This window comes from Syngnathoides biaculeatus, chromosome 2, assembly GCF_019802595.1.
Source record: "Syngnathoides biaculeatus isolate LvHL_M chromosome 2, ASM1980259v1, whole genome shotgun sequence".
NCBI classification, from domain to species: Eukaryota; Metazoa; Chordata; class Actinopteri; order Syngnathiformes; family Syngnathidae; genus Syngnathoides; species Syngnathoides biaculeatus.
This window is the reverse complement of record NC_084641.1, coordinates 30,586,401-30,608,668: the sequence shown is the minus strand read 5'-3', so window position 1 is coordinate 30,608,668 and position 22,268 is coordinate 30,586,401. Positions and strand designations below refer to the sequence as shown.

Genomic DNA, 22,268 nt, shown 5'->3' with positions numbered 1-22,268 from the left:
ACAGTGCAAGTCAGGTCGGAATCGATCGGAACAGCAAGGTTCCAGCCTCGGTCTTTGGTTTTTCAAGGTAGAGAGTCCAGGTGTTTACCAACAGCAATTCTCTTTTCTTTATCGCCAAAAACAATTGTCTCGGTTTTGTTGTGATTTAGTTGTAGAAAAATTTTGGCTCATCCAGTTATTGATCTGATTTAGACAGCGGAACAATACCTGAATTGAACGGGAGTCATCCGAAGACACTGCTAAATATAACCGTGCGTCATCTGCATAGTTATGGTAGTCAACATTAAAGTTTTGAAGAATTTGACCCAAGGGGAGCATATGCAGGCCGAGCAGGAGAGATCCAAGAACTGATCCTTGAGGGACCCCACAGGTCATTGCCATTCGCTGAGACCGAGCACCTCCGGTGGTCACAAAGTAGCTCCTTTCCTCCAGGTAGGACGTAAACCATTTAAGGACCGTTCCATTTAGTCCCACCCACCTTTAGCGGTATATTGTCATCTACTTTATCGAAAGCTGCGCTGAGATCAGACAAGACCAAAATCGACAAACATCCGACCAATACTCAAACATGGTCCCGGGCCGCTTTCCTCCTTCAGGACCTGGACGACTTGTTGTGATAATGAAAGCATGAATTCCGGTTTTTAACAGAAAATTCTGACAAAGCCACCATTTTCTTTTTTTTTTTCCAGGTATTATATGTTAAAAATCACGTTTACTTTTGCATCTGTGTATTTCAGTCTGTAGTTTTTTTTTTTTTTTTTTTTTTACTTTTGCTAAAGTGCAGGAGTTTTTTTTTTTTTTTTTTTTTTTTTTTAATAAAGTGTACTTCCACTTGAGAACAGGCCGAGTATTTTTATCCCCGGCGCCGATTGTCCTTTCCTCGTCAACCACGTCAGGTCCAACGCAGATGTTGCATGTTTTTGCAGCATGTGTGGAGAAAAGTGCACTTCGCTTAAACACTCCGAGCGATTTTTATGGAGCGAATTTGCACAGCGCACATCGCTCGGCGCATCTTGTGCCGGAGGGCCTTTTTTAAAACACAAACAAAAAGTGTCAACACGCTGTTCCGTCTTTTGATCCGCAGCCGTAGCAGAACTGCCACATTGCGACGAACTAAAACACAGCAAAAGGCAAGAAATTCTGCGGGTCTGACACGGATCAAGACGTCACGATAAGGGGCCGGAACCATTTCAAGTGCCCCCCCCCCGCAAAATCAAATTGTTTCTGTTATATGTACGATCTACGTCACGCGCTGAGACCCAAAGCAATTTGCAAAACTACAAAAAGACTTGGATTTCGAACCCGTGTCACCGCCAAACAAGGTAATGAATACTTTGATGTGAAAGTGTGCTATGATATTTTTCTGATGTTGGAAACAAATCCGACACAGCGGGAATGTTTAAATGGATTTCATCAGCGCTTAAGCATCAAAGTTGAATCTTTGACCTGAGCAAGAGACGACGAGAAACAGATCTCGCTCCCGAGTCTCGACGTGGGCGGTTTACATTTTTATGTGTATATTTGTCTGCCATTTCTTTCATTGACGACTTCAATGACTCCTCCAAGTTAAAAATAAACGCTCCAAGTTATTTCCATCACAACGACGTTTCATTACAGTCATGGAGCTCCACATTTGGAGGCAGAACGTATGAAAGGGGCAATTCGTCTTCGTAAGCGGGGAACGCTTGTCTCTCAGAAATCGCCAAATAAATTGCTTGACTTTGGGAAATAAATATTCATTTGCGTCGCGGTACGACTTGTGGAAGTGGAAGTCTGTCATTTGGATGCACGTCTTAAACTACTTTGTTTATCGTTTCAAGGAACTCCGTGAAAATTGCTGTCGATGGAAAGTAACGGCTTCAAATTCCTGACCTCCAATTCGGACCTTGCCTTGGATTAATTTCACTTTTTTTTTTTTTTTTTAATTAAATGAAATTAGATTGGATTAGCAGAAATGTCTCTTGTTCTTCGTTCTTGTTGCTTTGGTGTTGTTTGTTCCGGATGTCTGGAGAAAAATTCCTGGTGTGTTTTTACACACTCGGCCATTAAATCTGATTCTGATTAAGGGGAAAAATTCTGGTTCTTCATCAAACGGTGTTTACATCAACACAAGACATCTATGTCTTTCACACGTGATACATATTTGAAGATAATTGCTTGAAACATTTGTAAAGATTGAGACTATTTAGAAGTTATTTAAGTGTTTTTCACGAGTTCAGTTTTCCAGATTTTTAGCGCATGGCTAAAACTGGACACTTGGCACGCGACATGAGTGTTGTTTTTTTTTTTTGTTTTGCGTCGGGAGTTATTTGGAGCTGAACTGGAGGTGGCAGAAATGAAGATGTTGAGGTTCTCGCTCGGAGTGACCAGGTTGAATAGGATTAGAAATGAGCTCATTCGAGGGACGGCCAAAGCTGGATGTTTTGCAGACAAGATTCGAGAGAGCAGACTTGGATGGTCTGGACATGTTCAGAGGCGAGAGAGTGAATAAATTGGTCGAAGGGTGGCGAGGATGGAGCTGTCAAGGAAGTGTGATGGAGAGGAATACCAAAGAGAAGGTCGATGGATGTTGTGAGGGAGGACATGAGGACAGTTGGGGTGTTAGCCAGGAAGATGCAGGAGATAGGCTAAGATGGCAAAAGATGACACGCTGTGGCGACCCCTAACGGGACAAGCCGAAAGGAAAAGAAGAAGAAGCGTCGGGAGTTATTTGGCGCAATTGTGATGAGCAGCTAGCAAGCTAGCTAATGTTTACATCCCGCATTTTCCATTTTTTTTCTCTGGCGTGGCGGCTTTTGTAGCGCTTCCTTGTTGTTACGCATGCGGGGGGACAGCGTGCGGGCAGGGCCTCTCCGTTGGCATGGCTGCTTTGGAGCGCCTCGTTGTCACAGCATGGAAAAGCCTGGTGACAAACTGCTCGAGTGCATTCCAGCCACCGCAGCCTTTAATCGGTTCCATTTTTGTGGCTGACTTTGCGGGGAAGAAAGACCCTCGAAGAAGTCGTTTTTTTTCCAGCTTGCACTCGAGTGATCGTGTTGACCTGCGTCGCCGTCTGCCGTCATTTTCTACATGTTTACCATTATTTTGAAATAGAAAGTTAATTCCTTCTTTGTAAACTTTTGTTGATATGACTCAATTAATGGGTCCGGAAAATGATAACAGCTGACTCTGCGTGGAAATGATTGACAGACTATTTTGTCACTACTCTTAGCGCCTTGCCAAGTCTTAAAATAATAATTACAATTATTAATTGTGAATAATTGTTTAATTCAAGGGATTTCCAGTTTATTGATAATAATACAAAATATTGAAGCTCAAATTTAAAGAGGGCCCGGCAATCGGACTGCTGCCGCACACGTTTGGTCATTTTCCCACCAACCCTACTAAATTTTGCGGACTACAAGAAATTGAGCAATTTGCAAGGTAGCCGCAGACAACCAAGACCACATGAGCAGCAGATGATTTTTTTTTGGGAGGTAAAAATGAAACGAAGGCAGCGTTCGCGTGCGCTCGCCTCGTTACCTGGCAGGCTCCCGTCTCGCCTCGGCGTAATCGAGATGGCCGCGCCAGAAACCGAGCAGCAGCTCCGGTTGAGACCTTTGGCGCCAACTCTGACCCGACGCCGTCAATCAAAATGTTCCAACGCGCACGCACTCCGAAGCCAATTATGATTTTTGATTTATAATCGCCCCCAAAGCTGACCCGCCGAGCTTTTTGCCCTCCTCCTGCCTCGACGTCCGAGCGTCCTGCGGAGTTCCTCTTTGATTTGAACGCATTCTTCGGAGTTGATGACTTCCAAATATAGAGTTGCCTTTGCTCCGTTCGTGAATTCTGTCGAGCGGCGTGTTTTTTAATAGATCAAACGAGAAATCTGGGGCTGTCTTGTGCAATTACGGCAATGCATTAAGAGGAACCAACCCCCGTGGGCTGTTGTTTTCAAACCGTGCCCCGCTGGGACATGGCGATTAATGTTGCACATGCGGGCCCTTTTGTTGAACGCGTCAGACAGCCGGAAAAATTCTCCCGGACCGGCTCCAAGAATTCAACCCGATCGCCGCGATACGGAGCGCGTGGAAACCGGGGAATGTGCTGGATTATTGTGTGCTACGCGAGGAGGGGAAATAAATACATAAATAATGTTGTGTTTGTCTCGTTGCCAGCCAGCAACTATTAAAGTGCATCAAAATTGCACTTTTTGGCGTAACTTCCTGGCGCTGACAGCCAAACTTGTTTTTCTTATTTTTGGGAGCCTGACACGATCTGAGGATGTTTCCTCGGGGCTTGCTTCCAGAAAAGAGCTCGTGCACGTGACGTCTCCGTTTTCGCTCGACAGTGCAGGGGAACGTTGAACCCAAGACCTGTTGTGCTGTTGGTTGTCACGCTAGACGAGACAGATATCGTTCTATGGAATACCAGCTGAAAAAAACGGAAAAGATCGATGGATTTTGGCAATTAAACGTGATGGATGGTGCCCAACCAAAATACACAAACACCTGTGTAACGATCACTTCATTTCAGGTAGGAATTAATCTTAATCTCTTTTAATGCACAGTTGTATCATTTCAGAACAATGTGTTTAAAAAAAAAAAAAAAAGGGCGTCGTCTCCAACGTACACGGAAGCGTTTTGCGGCCACACGTTAATCTTCGGTAAACCTCTCCCTGACAGACTTTTTCATTTTATTTTTTTTTTAATATGCATTGTTCTCAAATGAGTCCAATGTATATTTCAAAAAAGAAAATAAACCGTGGGTCACACAGAGGTTTACGTAGGTTAACGTGTGGCCGCAACGCGCTTCCGTGTACGGGGGCTGAAGCCTATCCCGGCGTTTTTTTTTTTTAATTTATTTTTTTTAAATACACATTGAACTAATTTGAGAACAATGTGTTAAAAAAAAAACAGGGAATCGTCTTGAACGTACACGGAAGCGTGTTGCGGCCACACATGAATCTTCAGTAAACCTCTCCCCGATGGACTTTGTTTTAATTTATTGATTTTTTTAAATATGCATTGTTCTCAAATGAGTCCAATGCGTATTTAAAAAAAGAAAATAAATCGTGGGTCACACACAGGTTCCACAATCCATATTGAAAAGAAAAGTCTGTCGGGGAGAGATTTACCGAAGTTTAACGTGTGGCTGCAACACGCTTCCGTGTACATTCAAGACGACTTGCTGTCTCTTTTTTTTTTTTTTTTTTGAATCCTTGTTAATGAATGCGAGTTTGTGTAAAACCAGGTGTCATTTATTGAAATATTGGTATTTGTATTGAAAAGCTCCGAGTGGCTCCATCACTGTGGGATTTATTCTTTTTTTTTTGTACGCGTCCAGCAGACTTTTCTACGCTTTCAAACTCTTCTCGACGACGTCCTCACCAGATCCACGTGCAGATCCAGTTGGCCAAGTGAGCCACGTGAGGTCCATCCAAACGGGACGCAAAGTGTGGGGAAGGCGTGAATCCAAGGCAATGGAAGTCGAGTGATCCACTTTCGCCCCCCCCGGGGGGGGGGGGGTCAAGTGGGGCTGTGTTGACGAATCCCCCCAGGAGCTCACATGGTGGCACAATTACGTCAACGCACAACCGTTTGCTCTTTAAATGAAAGCTACATTTTGGCTTTTATGGCTTGTAAAAATATTTCAGCACATTTCTGCAGCCGCAGAACAAATTCATATGTTTATTGAGATATTTTAGGAGATATTTTTATGTCTTAGCTGAACTGCAGTTTGAGCAGTAGTGGCAAATGTTGTAATCTTTCTCCTTTCATGAGAAAACTACCACCAAGGGTGGGGAAGACGCACGCCTGGGCGGATTTATGACTTCGAGTGCGGACGAAATCGTGTCCGCCTTTCACGTGACCCTGAACAAGATAAGGAACCGTTTTGAATGGAGCAACCTGGCCGAATGAAATCACAAGATTAGGACTGACCAAGGCGTCTGTGCAAAATCTTCCACATCTCAGGAGGAAATATTCAAATCTTCATGCAAAGTAGGGCAGCAAACATCTTTTTCCTGCCACTGGACAATTTTTGTGCTCCCAGAGGGATGTTGTCACGTCCTCTCTCACGAACCTCCGGTGCGTGGCTGGACCCAAATGCAGGACTCCGAGGCGAGGGCATGATGTCGGGCGTAGTTTTATTCGAAGCTGAGGTCATACACGGTGTAAGCAGTCCGAGAACGCAGAGGTACAGAAACGCTAGGCCAGGCAGGATCCCAAAGACATGCAGCGAGGTGTGACGACTAGGAGACAAACTAGGGAACATGAACCATGACTGTGAAACATAAACTGAGACAGGACTAAACAGTGGTGGCACAGAAACGCTCGCTGTGACGAGGATAACTCAACACTGCACAATTGCCAGTGGTGGAGATTCCGACTGTCAGTGAATGCAACGTGTTAACTCAGGGCAACGAACTGGCAAATGTCATTGCCAAAAACTCTAACGTAAATACTCGTCTAACTACAGTCCCAGGGTGACCAAGTCTTGCTCGTGACGTTGTCCTTTTGGACTTTTCCGGGCGGGTCGGGGGCTCCCGTCCTTTGGGGCGCAGCGTGATAATTGCACGCCGGCGCCGGCGTTCATATTCAGGACGACCCTGAAGCGGACCTTTTCTCCCGCTCAGGGGGGGATTTTTCTCTTTTCTCTTTTCTTTTTCCTTTTTTTTTTTGTCCTCTTTTCTTTTTGATGTTCTCGCGCGTCTCTTCATCGTCACGTCAATAAGCTGCAGGGGCTCCGACTCCTCAAAGACAGATTTGCGTGAACGGAGACATTTTGTAGCTTTTCTTGAACTTAAGCAGTTAATATAAATGATGAATGCTGTGGGAATTTATTGAAGAATATCGCGCGTGTGCCGGCCGGGCGTTTTACCTCGCAAACACGAGGATGAAAGTGATGAAACGCTTGCTGATTAAAAAGGATTGAACGCCGCGTGGTCGTCGTTGTTGTTGTCTTCTCAGAGGGCGGCACGTGCGAAGTCATCGCCGCCCACAGATGCTGCAATCGCAATCGCATCGAGGAGCGCTCGCAAACGGTCAAATGTTCTTGCCTGCCGGGGAAGGTGGCCGGGACCACCCGGAACAGACCTTCGTGCGTCGACGGTGAGTCTCGTCCGCGTGGCGCTCGGTTGACGCCGGGAGACCCTCAACCACCGGAAGGCTTTCCTTCCCTTGGCGGAAGTGATTTTTAATTTGCAGTATTCTTTTTCTTGGGGAATTTTTATTATTTTTTTTTTCATTTCTATATTTTCAATGAGGGAACCTGTCTCGAGGTGGCACGGTAGACCATGTGGGTAACCCATTTGCCTCGCAGTTGAGGGTTTCAGGTTAGAAGGTCAACTCGGGCCTTTCTGTTTTCTTTTTTTTTTTTTTTTCAGGTACAGTATTTTAATGTTTTACTACTATGGACCAGAAAATTGATCTTTTTTTTTTTTGTTTTTTTTTACATTTTTAAATATATTTTTTATTATAAATATATATATATATATATATATTTTTTTTTTAAGATTTTGTAGACCGCACGATTCGTCACTTAAACTGCTCCCTTTGCACAATTGACTTGTTAACACACATTTATCTATTTAGATTTTATATATTGCACGTAATCTTATAAGGAATAGTTCATCTAAGCAGAAATCGCCATGTCGTTCTTTGTTCTTTGTTCCGAATGTCGTGGCAGGGCAGCACCGACTGCCGGAGGGAAAAAAAAAATTCCTCGGGTGTTTTTTACACACTCGGCCATTAAAGCCGATTCCGATTCTTTTTATGAACAAAAAGACAAAACAACGTCGACACTTTTGTTCAAGGACGGTATTTTGAAAATGGGAAGTGTCCTGCTATGGTGTAGTGGTACACACGCCTGCCTTTGGTGGCGGCGGCGTGGGATCGATTCCCGTTCAGTGACGGTGTCGATATCCGCCCCGTGACTGACCGGCGACCAGTTCAGGGTGTAGTCCACCTTTCTCCCCCCCCCCCCCCAAAAAAAAAAGCTAGCTGGCATAGACTCCAGCTTTCATGCAACCCTTGTGAGGATAAGCGGCTTGGATAATGACACCACAAGTTTCCTGCTAAATGAACAAATCCCACAAAATCCCACAGCCAATCTTCTTAGCGCCCTTCGTCAATTTCTACTCAGGATTGAAGAAATATGGATTTTCTGTCGTCGACAGAAGTCGAACCGATTCGTCGGTGATATTTTTTTTAACGCGTTCCAGAGTTCCCCGACACGTCTCGAAATGAATGAAAACAAATCACTGAGAATCCAATTAACTGCAGTACATCTGTAGTGTTTGTATTAGTGAAAGTTCTGCCTGGTATTTAATGTCATTTCGTGTAGCGCGCGGCGGACTTTTGACTGGTCAGCCGACGAGGCGACTCGCCCTTCGCCCTCCGTCTGCAAAAAATGAGCTGCCGGTGGATGAGAAGAGCGTGCCGGGCCGGGTCCGATCGCTGCTACTCTCAAAAGGTTCCTGACGGATTAAGCGGCGCCGCTTCAAAGCGAATCTCCATTTTCCTCGCCGCGTTGTTGCTTCTGATGGTGGTCAGACAACAAGTTGATGCTAAAACTCGGTCGCATCGTTAGACATCGAGCGTCGGTCTGTTTCCGGGTTTTTACTTCACTGGTGTTTTGATTGAATTTCCGGATGGCTCAGCAGCTCCCGGCTTCTCGTTTTGCTTCAAATATTTCCCCTTTTGCTCGGAGCGTCAATACGGCCACATGCTGTACAGTAGACAAACATCGATGCCATCAAATGTTGGTAGTGCGTTGCTGCAAACAGCTTCTATGACAAACAAAGTTATTTTTAGCACAGGCGGCACGGTTCTGAGGTCCCCGGGTTCAATCCCGGATCCGCTTTGTGTGGACTTTGCATGGTCTCCCCGTGCCTGCGTGGCTTTCCTCCCACACTCCAAAAACAGGCAACATTTCATTGGACACTCTAAATTGCCCGTAGGTGCGATTGGTCGTTTTGTCTCGACGTGCCCTGCGATTGGCTGGCAACCAGTTCAGGGTGTACAGATAGGATCCACCAATCCCCGCGACCATTGTGAGGATAAACGGCGAAGAAAACAGCTGGATGGATAGTTAGTCATCACTTGGTTCCGTTAATTTAATCAGCAATTTCAATACCTTATTTTCAGCTAACCTTCCTAGTAAGTTATCTTTTCCGATGCAATTAATTTCTTGTTTTCGGATATGGGGGAGGGGACTCTAAATTGCCCGTAGGTGTGATTGCCAGTGAGATTGGTCGCTAGTCTCGACGTGCCCTGCGATTGGCTGGCGACCGGTTCAGGGCGTGTCCTGCCTCCTGCCCGGGATAGGCGCTGGCACTCCCCGCGACCCTCGTGAGGATAAGCGGCAAAGAAAATGAATGGATGGATGGATTTTTAGCACATACGCCTTTTGGCCCGGCAAAGACGAAGTTTAACTTCACGGCACCGCTATGAATATTTTAAAGACTAGCAGAGACCAGAATAGCCGAAGCTAGCGAGCCCGACCGCCATCGTCGACGATAAGCGTCTCGTTTTCGTCCTCTCGGAGATGCGCGACGACAGCGTCGCCTCGTTGCCACAGACGATTATAGTCTGGCTGAGTCCGTGCACGGTCCTTCTGTAAATTGCCAAAAACGTCTTTTAACGATTAGTTGACTTCAAAAACGTTAAAGCATTTGAACGTTGACTCGTCAAGTAGTCATCTCAACGGCTAAATCCTACTCGACCAGATTCGTTTTTGCCCGCCGCGCTCAGGCAAGACCTCGTCACAGACGACAGTCTGACCCCGGGCCATATGTTGCGCACCGTAGGCTAAGAGTAGGAAAAACAACAGCGAGCGAGAAACGTTGAATGCGTAGCTTGTAAGGTCCGCCGCTGCTTTTCATGCTTTGGCAGACGTCTGCGACACGAAAAGTACAAAACATTTTTTCTTGAGTCGCTCGCCCCCCCCAAAAAAAAAAAAAATCCTTCCGTCTCCACGACGTCTGCGGCATTGCAAAATCTGTCAATCTGGGCTCTGACAGACTCTTAGCGCCGCACATTATGAAGCGTTTACCGTCTACTTGGCTGCGTATTTAAGGCAATTTTGTCTTTAAACGGCGCAAAGGTGGGCCGCGTTCGACTCACATCATCCGCTCGTCAAAAGCGTCAAAAGCTGCATCTAATCAAGAAAGGATACAAAAAGGTATTGTGTAAAAAAAAAAAAAAAAAAAAACCATGTGCAGTATGAGAAAAATGAGACAGGCAGGTTCCGAAAATAAAAGTTGACGCGGAGGCGGCGGTCTGGAGCCGGATTTGCAGTTTTTCGGACGTCTCCCCTTGTGTGGGCCGCCCGCAGCCTCCATCGTAATTGGGAGGTGGTGGTGTGAGATGGAGCCTTGCCTGGAGGGGGAAGAATGCAAGACGCTGCCCGACAACTCGGGCTGGATGTGCTACGCCGGCAACAAGATCAAAACCACCAGGGTGAGTTGACCGGGGGAAAAGGCGCAAGTGTGCACTTTTTACCTGGGGATGTCGTAGACAGACCTAACGGCCATGTCGCCCCCCCCCGACCCCCGACCCAACAGAACACTCAGCCATACACAACTTCGTCTACATACTGAAGATTTGCGAGGAGTTCGCCTGTCGACGTCTTTGGGGCAAAAGTTGAAGTGCAGGTAAGTGCGTTGATAACAAAATGTTTATATATATATATAAGGTAAGCTTCTTTCGGCTTGTCCCTTTCGGGGTCGCCACAGCGTCTCATCTCAGATGAACGCACACGTATGTGTTTGGCACAATTTTGACGCCGGATGCCCTTCCTGACGCGAGCCTTCTCGGGGAGCGGAGGCCCCCGGTGGGATACGAACCCACAACCGAACCACTGCTCTAACCACTGAGCTACGGGGCCTATATATATATATATATATATACACACACACAAACTGGCATTTACATGAATGCGATCCTTTATACAAACACTGTAATAATACAGTAATGCCTTGGGATGAGAGCGACGTGACCAACGAGTTTTTTGAAGATAAAAGTTATCTTTGGGGCATTTTATGCTCTGACGAAACGAAAATCTGAGCTGGGAATTCAACTCACCGCACAATGAGCAGCAGTTTCGCGTTTGTTTAAGTTTGGATTGTACTGCCCTCAGGTGGCCAATTTGTGCGCACAAGAAGGATCAGCACAATGTCCATTGAACTGAAGCAAAAAAAAAAAAGTGACAAAAACAACACATTATCGACAATATTATAGTGTTATCTTTATTTTACATTAAAAACATTTTGGAGGTTTTTTTGGGGGGGGGGGGGGCATTTTCATTCATTAGAGGATTTGAGTACCAATCATGGTTATGGAACAAATGAAACTCTTATCTCAAGGCTCCTCTGTATTCAGTTTTAATTGATTCCACCACTTTAAAAATACGTATCATAGTTTGCTGGCGCCGTGATGGAAGGTCAAATTTCATATTTTTTCCACACGTGGTGTTGGTGAAGTCCCCACGTGGGCATATTATTTTTTTTCCCAAATTATTGACCGCCGCTGTCTGTGACGACGCAATGTTGATTGTTATTGTCGGTCCGCTGCTTCATAAGACATCTTTACGCTTATCATAATATTGGATGCAGCATGTCGTTTTTTTCTCGGTCAACAAAATAATTCAACAATCTGTCAGCACGACGGCCTTGTACAACGACAAGTAAGAACAAGAAAAATACTTTTCCATTCGTATCTTTCTCATCTACGTGAGGTTTACCCGACAGCTGTACCTAAAAAAAATGACCATAAACCGGATATTCATACGCTGTACTCTAATTCCAGAGGCGAGTCGTTAATATGCCACAAAATATTGACTTTGACTTGTGTAACTTTTTGAATACATTGTACTTGTCGCTGTAGTTTTAATGCAACATTTTTTTTTTTTTTGTGACCATTTCTCGATTCATTTTTTTTTTTGAAAAGGGCATCTTTCACATGCACCGTGAATAAAATTGATTTTAGAAGGAACATTACTTTTACTCCTTTCAACGGAATTTTACTGTGCTCACTTTTGGGATTTTCATCTTTATGTAATTGCCTAATGCAACTATTGCGTTTTTTATTTGATTTGATTTGATTTTGACTTTTTTGCATTTGTTGATAGGCGTAAACAAAGAAAGATCATTCAAGACAATTTTCTGTGGCTGCATTTACAAATTTACTGCATACTCCTCCATATTTTGGGCAATATGACTTTGAATTTGTATATTTTTTTTCCTTATTTGACATTCCCACTGCTGAAGTTACTTGCCAGTTACTTGATACTTGAATTTTCCATTGAATACTTACGTCCCCTCACTTAAGTAATTAGGACTTGGAAGGATTTTTTAAACAATTATTGTTATTATTATTATCATAAAGTAGTGGTACGGTGGAACAGCTGTAAAGTGTTGGCCTCACAGTTCCGAGGTCCCAGGTCGAATCCCGGCTCCACCTGTTCGCATGTTCTCCGTGTACCTGCGTGGGTTTCCTCCCACATCCCAAAATTATGCAACATTAATCGGACACTCAAAATTGCCCCAAAAAATGAGATCGTGAGTGCGGCTGATGTCAGCCTTCATGTGTCCTCCGATTGGCTGACGACCAGTTCAGGGTGTGCCCCGCCCCCTGCCCGTCGACAGCTGGGATAGGCTCCAGCACTCCCCGGGACCCTTGTGAGGATAAGCGGCTAAGAAAACGGATGGATGGATGGATATTATTTCAAAAGTAGACGTACGCCTACTTTGAGTTGATTTTTTTTTTTTTTTTTTTGCCTTTGCGTAATCGGAACTGCTCCAATGTTTGGTCCCGTTCGGCAGTTCAGTTCAGTTGAAATGTCCACGAGCAAACAATCTGACTGCGATGTGCCGGCCCAGGTCCTGTTTTAAACGGACCAGGATCACGTGCTGGATCAGAACTCGTTATCGTGCGTGGAAAAAAAAAAAGAATCCTCCCTTTATCGTGACTAATGGAGAAATGTGACCAGTAGAGGGCGGCAGACGGGGGCTGTGTCATCATAAGGCTGCCCCTATTTGAAACCTTCCAATAAAATAATGTTGTCCTTCCTTCCTTCCTTCCTTCCTTCATTCCTTCTTTCGCCATCCTTCCGTCATGCCTTCCTTCTTCCTCCTTCCTTCCTTCCTTCCTTCCTTCTTCCTTCCTTCCTTCCTTCCTTCTTTTGCCGTCCTTCCTTCCTTGCTTCCTTCCTTCTTTTGCCTTCCTTCCTTCTTTCCTTCCTTCCCATGCCTTCCTTCCTTCCCTTGCCTTTCTTCCCTTGCCTTCCTTCCTTCCTTCCTTCCTTTCTTCCCTTGCCTTTCTTCCTCCTTTCTTCCTTCATTTCCTTCCTTCCTTCCTCCCTTCCCTTACCTTTTTTCCTTCCTTCCTGCCTTCCTTCCCTTGAATTCCTTCCTTCCCATGCATCCCTTTCCTTGCCTTCCTTACTTCTTTCCTTCCCTTGCCTTCCTTCCTTCCTTCCTTCCTTCCTTCATTCCTTCTTTCCCTTGCCTTCCTTCCATCCCATGCCTTCCTTCTTTCCTTCCTCCTTCCTTCCTTCTTCTTTTGCCTTCCTTCCTTCCTTGCTTCCTTCCTTCTTTTGCCTTCTTCCTTCTTTCCTTCCTTCCATGCCTTCCTTCCTTCCCTTGCCTTTCTTCCCTTGCCTTCTTCCTTCCTTCCTTCTTCCTTGCCTTTCTTCCTTCATTTCCTTCCTTCCTTCCTTCCTCCTCCCTTACCTTTTTTCCTTCCTTCCTGCCTTCCTTCCTTGAATTCCTTCCTTCCCATGCATCCTTTCCTGCCTTCCTTACTTCTTTCCTTCCCTTGCCTTCCTTCCTTGCTTCCTTCCTTCCCTTGCCTTCCTTCCTTCCTTCATTCCTTCTTTCCCTTGCCTTCCTTCCGTCCCATGCCTTCCTTCCTTCTTCCTTCCTTCCTTCCTTCCTTCCTTCCTTCCTTCTTTTGCCTTCCTTCCTTCCTTGCTTCCTTCCTTCTTTTGCCTTCCTTCCTTCTTTCCTTCCTTCCCATGCCTTCCTTCCTTCCTGCCTTTCTTCCCTTGCCTTCCTTCCTTCCTCCTCCTTTCTCCCTTGCCTTTCTTCCTCCTTTCTTCCTTCATTTCCTTCCTTCCTTCCTTCCTTCCTTCCTTCCTCCCTTCCCTTACCTTTTTTCCTTCCTGCCTGCCTTCCTTCCTTGAATTCCTTCCTTCCCATGCATCCCTTTCCTTGCCTTCCTTACTTTTTCCTTCCCTTGCCTTCCTTCCTTCCTTCCTTCCTTCCTTCTTTCCTTGCCTTCCTTCCGTCCATGCCTTCCTTCCTTCTTTCCTTCCTTCCTTCCTTCTTCCTTCCTTCCTTCCTTCCTTCCTTCTTTTGCCTTCCTTCCTTCCCTTGCCTCCTTCCTTCCTTCTTCTTTCTTCCTTCCCATGCCTTCTTCCTTCCTCCTTCCTTCCTTCCTTTCTTCCCTTGCCTTTCTTCCTCCTTTCTTCCTTCATTTCCTTCCTTCCTTCCTTCCTTCCTTCCTCCCTTCCCTTACCTTTTTTCTTCCTGCCTGCCTTCCTACCCTTGAATTCCTTCCTTCCCATGCATCCCTTCCTGCCTTCCTTACTTCTTTCCTTCCTTGCCTTCCTTCCTTGCTTCCTTCCTTCCTCCCTTGCCTTCCTTCCTTCATTCATTCATTCCTTCTTTCCTTGCCTTCCTTCCGTCCCATGCCTTCCTTCCTTCTTTTGCCTTCCTTCCTTCCTTGCTTCCTTCCTTCTTTTGCCTTCCTTCCTTCTTTCCTTCCTTCCCATGCCTTCCTTCCTTCCCTTGCCTTTCTTCCCTTGCCTTCCTTCCTTCCTTCCTTTCTTCCCTTGCCTTTCTTCCTCCTTTCTTCCTTCATTTCCTTCCTTCCTTCCTTCCTTCCTTCCTTCCTCCCTTCCCTTACCTTTTTTCCTTCCTTCCTGCCTTCCTTCCCTTGAATTCCTTCCTTCCCATGCATCCCTTACCTTGCCTTCCTTACTTCCTTCTTTCTCTTGCCTTCCTTCCGTCCCATGCCTTCCTTCCTTCCTTCCTTCTTTTGCCTTCCTTCCTTCTTGCCTTCCTTCCCTTGCCTTCCTTCCTTCCTTCCTTCCCTCTCTCCTTTCAGCTCCGTCGACGGACCAAGCAGCAAGCGTGCAACAAACTTTCGGCTGCTTTGAGACGTGAGCACTTCTCAGACTGGAGTGTAAAAAGTTGTAGAATACGTAACGCGCCCCCCCCCCCCCCCCATCCCGGAGGCCGCTGACGCGCCGGATGCTCCGGATGCTCCGGGCTCCCCGCGGGCTCGTCGTCAACGTCATCGTCATAACCTCGTTAGAAACATCACTCCACCCGTCACCTTTTCCAAACATTTTGAGCTGGGACGTCAAATCCGGCGACGCTCCGGCATTCTTCCCGAGACACGAGTGGAGCCAGAGAGGCCGTCGACAGCCCTCAGGGTTTTCTTTTAAAAACGAAACAAAAAACGTCGTGTGAGGAAAACAATTGTACATAAACTCTTTTGTCTCCTTTTGTGTACGAGAGTTTCCTTCCTTTTTGTTTTAGACGGGGGGGGGGGGACATTTGTTACTTCCTGATCTTTAGCGTCCGACTTGGAAACGCGTCAGACGGGCTGACAACAATCTTGACTTGCCAAATGTGTTTTGTTTTGGATACTCGAAATGCCTTATTTGTGCGCAGTCCTCCAAACCATCGACGACGACGACGATGTTGTACATATGAAGCCGTCCGCGTGTTGATATGTGATCAAATGTCATTAAAGTCATTGTTGCTGTAGACCAACACGCCAGAGTCTTATGTGTCGTGTCATAAATGAAGAAAAAAGTAAGAACTGGAACTGAAATAGTTTGACATTTGGCTTTGCCCCCGCCCCTCTCTCCTTCCTGCCAGAAAATGCCGCAGATGAGAGGCTTGATATGGTTAATGCTCAGCTCGGCTTAACAAGTAAGACGTAAGCGGGGGTGAAAGATTGCGAGCGAGGCTCGCGGACAACACTTGCAAAATCTTTGCCTTGTATTTGCTCTTTCAATTCAAAAGCTTTTTAATTTTTTTTTTTTTTTTTTCCTACAACAGGCTTCGCCAAAGCTTTTTGAGGTTGACCTACTTCCTGGGTGCTGATAATTGCCGACAGCTACCGTTGTAAGACGCACTTCTGGAATAAATAAAATTGCTCACACCAATTTTAATTAAGGCGCCACGGGACGCAACGGATTAGCGCGTCGGCCTCACAGTTTCTGAAGTCCCGGGTTCGATCCCGCACCCGCCCGTGTGGAGTTTGCATGTCCTCCCCGTGCCTGCGTGGGTTTCCTGCAGGCACTCGGGTTTCCTCCCACATCCCCAAAAAAACATGCAACATGCTAAATTGACCATAGGTGTGATTGTGAGTGAGGCTGTTTGTCTCCGTGTGGCCCGCGATTGGCTGGCGACCGGTTCGGGGTGTGCTGCAAGTTGACAACTGGGATAGGCTCCAGCACCCCCCGCAACTGTCATGAGGATAAGCGGCAAAGAAAATGGATGGGATGGATGGACATATCCATCCATTATCTACCGCTGTTCCGGGTCGGGCACGGGGGACGTAGGTCCAGCAGGGATGCCCAGACTTCCCTTTCCCCAGCCACTTCTCTCCAGCGTGTCCTGGGTCGTCCTCGGGGTCTCTTTCCGGTGGGAAATCCCCGGACCACCTCACCGGGGAGGCATCCGAATCAGACCACCTCATCTGGCTCCTCTCAATGCGGCTCGACACTGAGCCCCTCCCTGATGACCTAGCTTCTCACCCGTTCTCTAAGGCAGAGTCCAGACACCCTGCGGAGAAAACTCATTTGGGCCGCTTGTATCTGGGGTCTTGTTCTTTTGGTCACGCCCCACAGCTCATGCTCATAAGTGAGGGGAGGAACGTAGATCAACTGGTAAATTGAGAGATTCGCCCTTCGACTTCGGTCCCCCTTTAACACACCGGACCGATACAAAGTCCGCATCGAATGTAGAGCATTCCCACATTTTTTTTCACCTAAATTCGACTACGATTGACTGGCGACCAGTTCGGGGTGCGATGCCTGAAGATAGCGGGGCTGAGCTCCAGCACTCCCGTGCCACTCGTGAGGATAAGCGGCTCAGAAAATGGATTTCTGTTTTGTCTGTCTTGTCTTGAATGGTGCGATATTGCCCAAGAGCTCATATCGCTCTATTAAATGCATATTTTGTCAAAGTGATACCGAGTCATTGTGAACTTTTTCTTTTAATATAAAGAAAGAGCCTAAATGGAGGAGTATTTATGCGCCTGTACTCACGCTCAATAGTGGAAAGACACTCACGTCTGACTGCTTTTGTCATCATTTACGGCTGGAATTCAAATGACTGCATATTTCATCATGTGCTGCAATAAAGCGACAAGATTTTTGTCTCCCTTCGAGGAGTTGGTGCTCTTCATGTTCTTGCAGATGGATGGAAATCCTGTTTCGATATTGCCTCGCTTGCTCGGGGCTCTCTGTCGCGCCCTCGTTTGAGATGCTTGCTAAACGGGACGACTGTAATATGCCAAGAGGCGCCGTCCCGGTTTCGGCGGGCCGAAGGACACGCGAGTGACGCCGATCTCGCCTGACGTCCGAGGATGACACACCGGGGACGTCTCTCAAAGTCCCGATTCAAGGCGGCCTTTCTATATGAATATCAAGGTGGCGCCCGAGTCGGCGAAACCATCCGTTGGGATGAGAGAGCGCGCCCGGTGTGAAATCGCGCCCGTAATTATCTGCTCGAGTGAAGATCACTTTTGGTATTTGCACCCTTTAGAATAAAGCCCTCAGGTGGCAGGCGAACAACAGAAGGACACCGTGGAGGAAACGCGGCGGGACGGCGACGTTTCAAAGTCAAGGTAAACGCGGGCCAAAATGGATTTGAATTCAAGTTGACATCAGGTGCCTTGCTCGCGTTCCTTCCTCTCATCTAAATGATTCATGCAGCGAGTGGTGGGGTGCAGCGGGACTTTGATGCAGTTAGGACCTCACAAAGGAATAACAACAAGATGGCGCAAAGCAAGCGGAGACAGATCGACGGTGACGGCGCCGCCGTAGAGGCGCTCAGCTCATATTCGGAGTCATTGTTGGCAAATGCGGGATTTGGGGGGGGCCTCAAAATAGAAACCGCAAGATCGGAACGGACGGACGGGATATGCGGCAAAAGGCCCCACTTCCAGGCGTGAACCTTTTCAACGTCCAACAAGGGCCGGAACGCCGACAAGGCAAAAGCAGAAAAATGAATTTGCCTCTTCAGGTAACGGCGGAACGCAGCCAGGAAAGAAAAGGCGACTTTACCTTTGGATCTTACATGCTCGGATGGGGGGAGGGAGGCAGGACGTCAACTTGGTGTGACAAAAGCTGCCTTGAATTAAAGATGAGCCCTCCCTCAACTTATTGTCCACGACACACAACAGTCAAGTACACTGGAGCTTCTTTTTGTTTTTTAAAGTCTACGGAATGGGTCATTTCTAACGCAAATGATCTTATCGAGACGAAAACATATCTTCAACTGTTGCATAAAATGCATATCCTTTTCGGTGCTTTTACCAAAAATATATTAGCCTTTATGACTTCAACTCTGCGAACTTTGACCTAGTTTCTCTAACCTGCAAAACGAATAATTTAGTGGGCGGACCCCTGACGTCATAAAATCTGGGATGGGCTGTTTTGAAAAGACGCTGAAGAAAAACCCATTCCTTTTGAAAATTCCTCTGCGATTGTAATCTGGAACCGACGTGTGTGGTTCTGTTTTGTCGCAATTTCAATTCTAGATAATATGCATCTATGGCATTATTTTTTCAAAGACCCAAGCCTCAGAAGACAACGTGCAAATGAAGAGATCTTACTTTTCCAAACCTGGTCAGCAGTCTGCCACATGCAGTGAACATTTTACCCCGGACTCATGTCTGAGAGGGGTTTTAAATGTCAAAAAGTGTGAAAACCCGGAGGAGAGCCTGCGATACAGCCAGTTCGGACAGCAGAACAGGGACAAAACGCGATCTTGGATCGGGCGCTGAACCCGGCGGACACGCTTCGACAAGCTCGACGCAAAGTCCCAAAAAGCCGGAGAGCTTTTGTTAACAGAAGAGTTGCGGACGTATGTGTGTGTCCCCCCCCCCGCCCCCCTGAAAACGTTGCACCCTGTTTCCGTGGTTGAACGATGGAAACGCAAAGTTTTGGTGCAGTGATCATCATTTTACACGCAAAGCAGTTGCCGCGATTGTCGGGTACCAAATCGCTAAATACACAGCGTTTGCATCATTTCAAAACAAGACCGACAACTTTGTATATACATTCCGTTACTATTTATCACTTTATGACGAACTAAACCAGACAAGAACTTGACAAAGGCTTTCCAAGACGAGGCATACCGTCCACGACGGGTCTGACCGCTGTGTCGGCTCCTTCGTGGCCAGCGACTTTGTCCCAATTCCAACCTGTGTGCCGTCTGAACTGGCTCAAATTGATCACCGTTAACGCCTTCATAAAACTCGCATTCGTCACCGTTTTCGTGGGACCCTTCAGAGTAATGTTCATCGCTCCAATTATCGCAAAATTCATCGGCGCTCTACGGGATCCATGTCACGTCACGGCCCCGATCGTCTTTCTCCGCCACGTTTCCGTCCTTTTCCGGCGGATACGGCAATGTGCGATCATTTTGTTGTTGCAGATGGAAAAATAAAAATGTTTCCTTCATAACGGATTCAGCATAAAAACTGTATAATATCAGCGAAAAGGTGCATTGGTGTCTGGACATACACTTTAAGGCCTTGAGATACAAGTTTACATGTCATGATTACCAAATTCTGCATATTTCGGAGGCGGGGACTCCCGTCACGTGACTCGGACGCGAGTCAGAATCGAGTCCTCAATTTGACGGCTTTGGACTCAACTTGGCAAAATGACGAGAGACGTTCAACTGGACTCGGCTTTAAACGGCAATGAATTGCAGCTGGGTCGGTAGAAACTGTCTTATTAATATGATGGAATTCATGCGGAATATTTGTTCTCTCTTGTAAGTAATTTTATAACTTGGTCAGGTTTTGGGAGCATATTATAAATCCGTTAGGAGACACTTTAGTCCTAATGACACCGTTTTTATACTCTGATAAATCTGATAACCAACCGCTATTTTTAGGAGCTTTTTATTCAATTGTTCTTATTTATGAATGTCACGTTTTTCATTACATTTTCTGCTTTCGGGTGAATCTATTTTGTGGCGTTTTTCTTCGAAAGGTGCCCCAGTAAAAGTGGACGTGACGTCGGGCAGTGGAGTCGAAACTTCGTCCTTTGTTGTACGACAATGTTCCCTTTTTTTTTTTTTTTAGGGCGAATGTACGGGACGGATCAAAACTAAAAAGAAGACTTGAAATATTAACCAGGATTTTTTTCTTTCTAAATGAAGGAACATTGGGTCAAAGAGCAGAGGCCAGCACTCCCCCAGCCTCATGAATTCCAGGCAAAATGAATCCTGAATAACTTCAAGGTTAGCTTGTGCAGCGAATACATGAGCGCTATTTTTTTTTCTTTCAGTTCTTTCAGGTGTTTGGATCGGATCTCGTAGGGAACGTGGCTGAAATTAACTCAATTTAGAATCGTATAGATTGATTGTGTACGTGTGCGTGTGTGCACGGAAGATGGATTTGCAATCTTGTCAATCATGCGGCTGGATCAATCCCAGGTCAGCAAGCAGTCTTTGAGGTTTTGGCAGTTTGTTGTTGTTGCTTTTCTCGAGGGTTGTGAAGCAAACTGCGACGTCCGTCGTTCTCTAAATCAGCGCTTGTTAATTTGGTTGGAAGTACTGAACCGTGCACGTTTCATCGGTCGACTCCCCGAAGCCTTCATAATTGGAAAAATAAAAAAAAAAGATTTTACGTGATGCGGCGAACGGAACTCGTCTGTGCGCCGGTTTTGAACTCCAATGAACTTGAGACTGACTCACCGCAGCTCTTAAGTACAATCCAACCAAGGTTGAAGCGCCGGACCGGCGTGGACCCTCCTCAAGTCACTTGAAACAAACCGGAGGAGGCGTGGACTCAAGTCACTTGACTTGGACTCGAGTGATGAATTTGATGGCTTTCGACTCGACTTGAACAACAGTCCCTCTTGACCTCACTTGGACTTGAAGCCATTGACGTGAAAATTCTACTTCTTTGAGAACATTACAAACAATCTGCGTTTCTATAGCTACTACATGAGCCACTGACACGGGGGCGGACCTAAATGCAGGACTCCGAGGCAAGGGCATGATATTAAGAGCGGTTTTATTCCAGAAGGAGGTCGAACACGAAAAGGCAGCCCAAAACAGGTGGAAGCACAAAAACGCTCGGCAACCGGCAAGATCCAAAAACCTGCACAAGGTCCGGTGACTATGCAGCAAGCTAAGCAACGTGGACAAGACGTGGTCAAACTAAAGAGGCACAGGCTCGCTGTGACAAAGGATTGCTCGAACTTACGCACAGTAGCGGCGTATCCCGGTCAAAGAGCACACGGCCGAGGCCTGATTTGAAGTCCGGGTCTTCGCAACTGGGAGGTAGATGTGCTAACCAGTCGGCCAACCGTGCCGAAAAAAAAAAAAAAACAAGCAAAAAACTTGAATGTGACCGCTAAATAAAGTACACAACCCAAGAACCCCTTTTGTCAACCTTCACAGAAGCGACAGCGGCATTTGACATGACAATACGGACATCGGTTATTGCAAAACAAAAGTCTGCATTGCATTCTGGGAATCGGGCAGCTCGACGTGACGCATGCTTGTTTTCGTCAGCATTAGCAGCTAGCTTTGTGGGCGATCACGCGAGTAGTTACGATTGTGCGCTGCCGTGGCTTCCGTTACATCACAGTCTGGTTTTGTCAGTGTAGTGTTCGCAAGAATCAAGTTTTCCTGTACAGTATTTCTTTCTTTCTTCACTTTATTTACCCACCGAACAGCACACAGGTAGCATCAATTCGACACGACACGACATTGTTCTTTGTTTTATGGTCGCCTCTGTTTGATGTCATATTTTTACACAGCGCCCCCTGGTGTTCTGACCGATCCGCCTCAGTTTCATCAAATTCTACCTTCGCAACTGCACAGCTTATGTTTTTGATACTCAGAAGAAATGGCAAGTTTGAAATGAAATGCGTTTATATTTGCGTTTGGAATTTGCTCACTCGAAATGTTTTGTGGACTAGAAAATGAAGTTTCCTGGTACATGCACAGTGTGTAAATTTGAGAAAAATACGATGAGTTATTTGAACGAAGAAACCAATTGGTCTTCCTCTTG

General features: G+C 46.2%; 1 protein-coding gene across 8 annotated transcripts in view; it reads left to right on the top strand.

Annotated features, from left to right (window-relative positions):
• LOC133515097 (chemokine-like protein TAFA-1) overlaps window positions 1-22,268 on the top strand; it is a 74,047-nt gene that overhangs the window by 42,016 nt on the left and 9,763 nt on the right. For 6 of the 8 annotated variants that reach the window (XM_061847403.1, XM_061847422.1, XM_061847413.1 and 3 more), the window contains exons 3-5: window positions 6,954-7,094; window positions 10,321-10,445; window positions 10,550-10,639. In XM_061847403.1, the coding sequence (XP_061703387.1) occupies window positions 6,954-7,094; window positions 10,321-10,445; window positions 10,550-10,585 (302 nt within the window). In that variant the 3' untranslated portion in view covers window positions 10,586-10,639. Of the gene's footprint in view, window positions 1-6,953; window positions 7,095-10,320; window positions 10,446-10,549; window positions 10,640-15,095; window positions 15,706-15,877; window positions 15,933-22,268 lie in introns of those variants that run through there. The other 2 variants (XM_061847435.1, XM_061847426.1) reach the window with 2 other exon arrangements.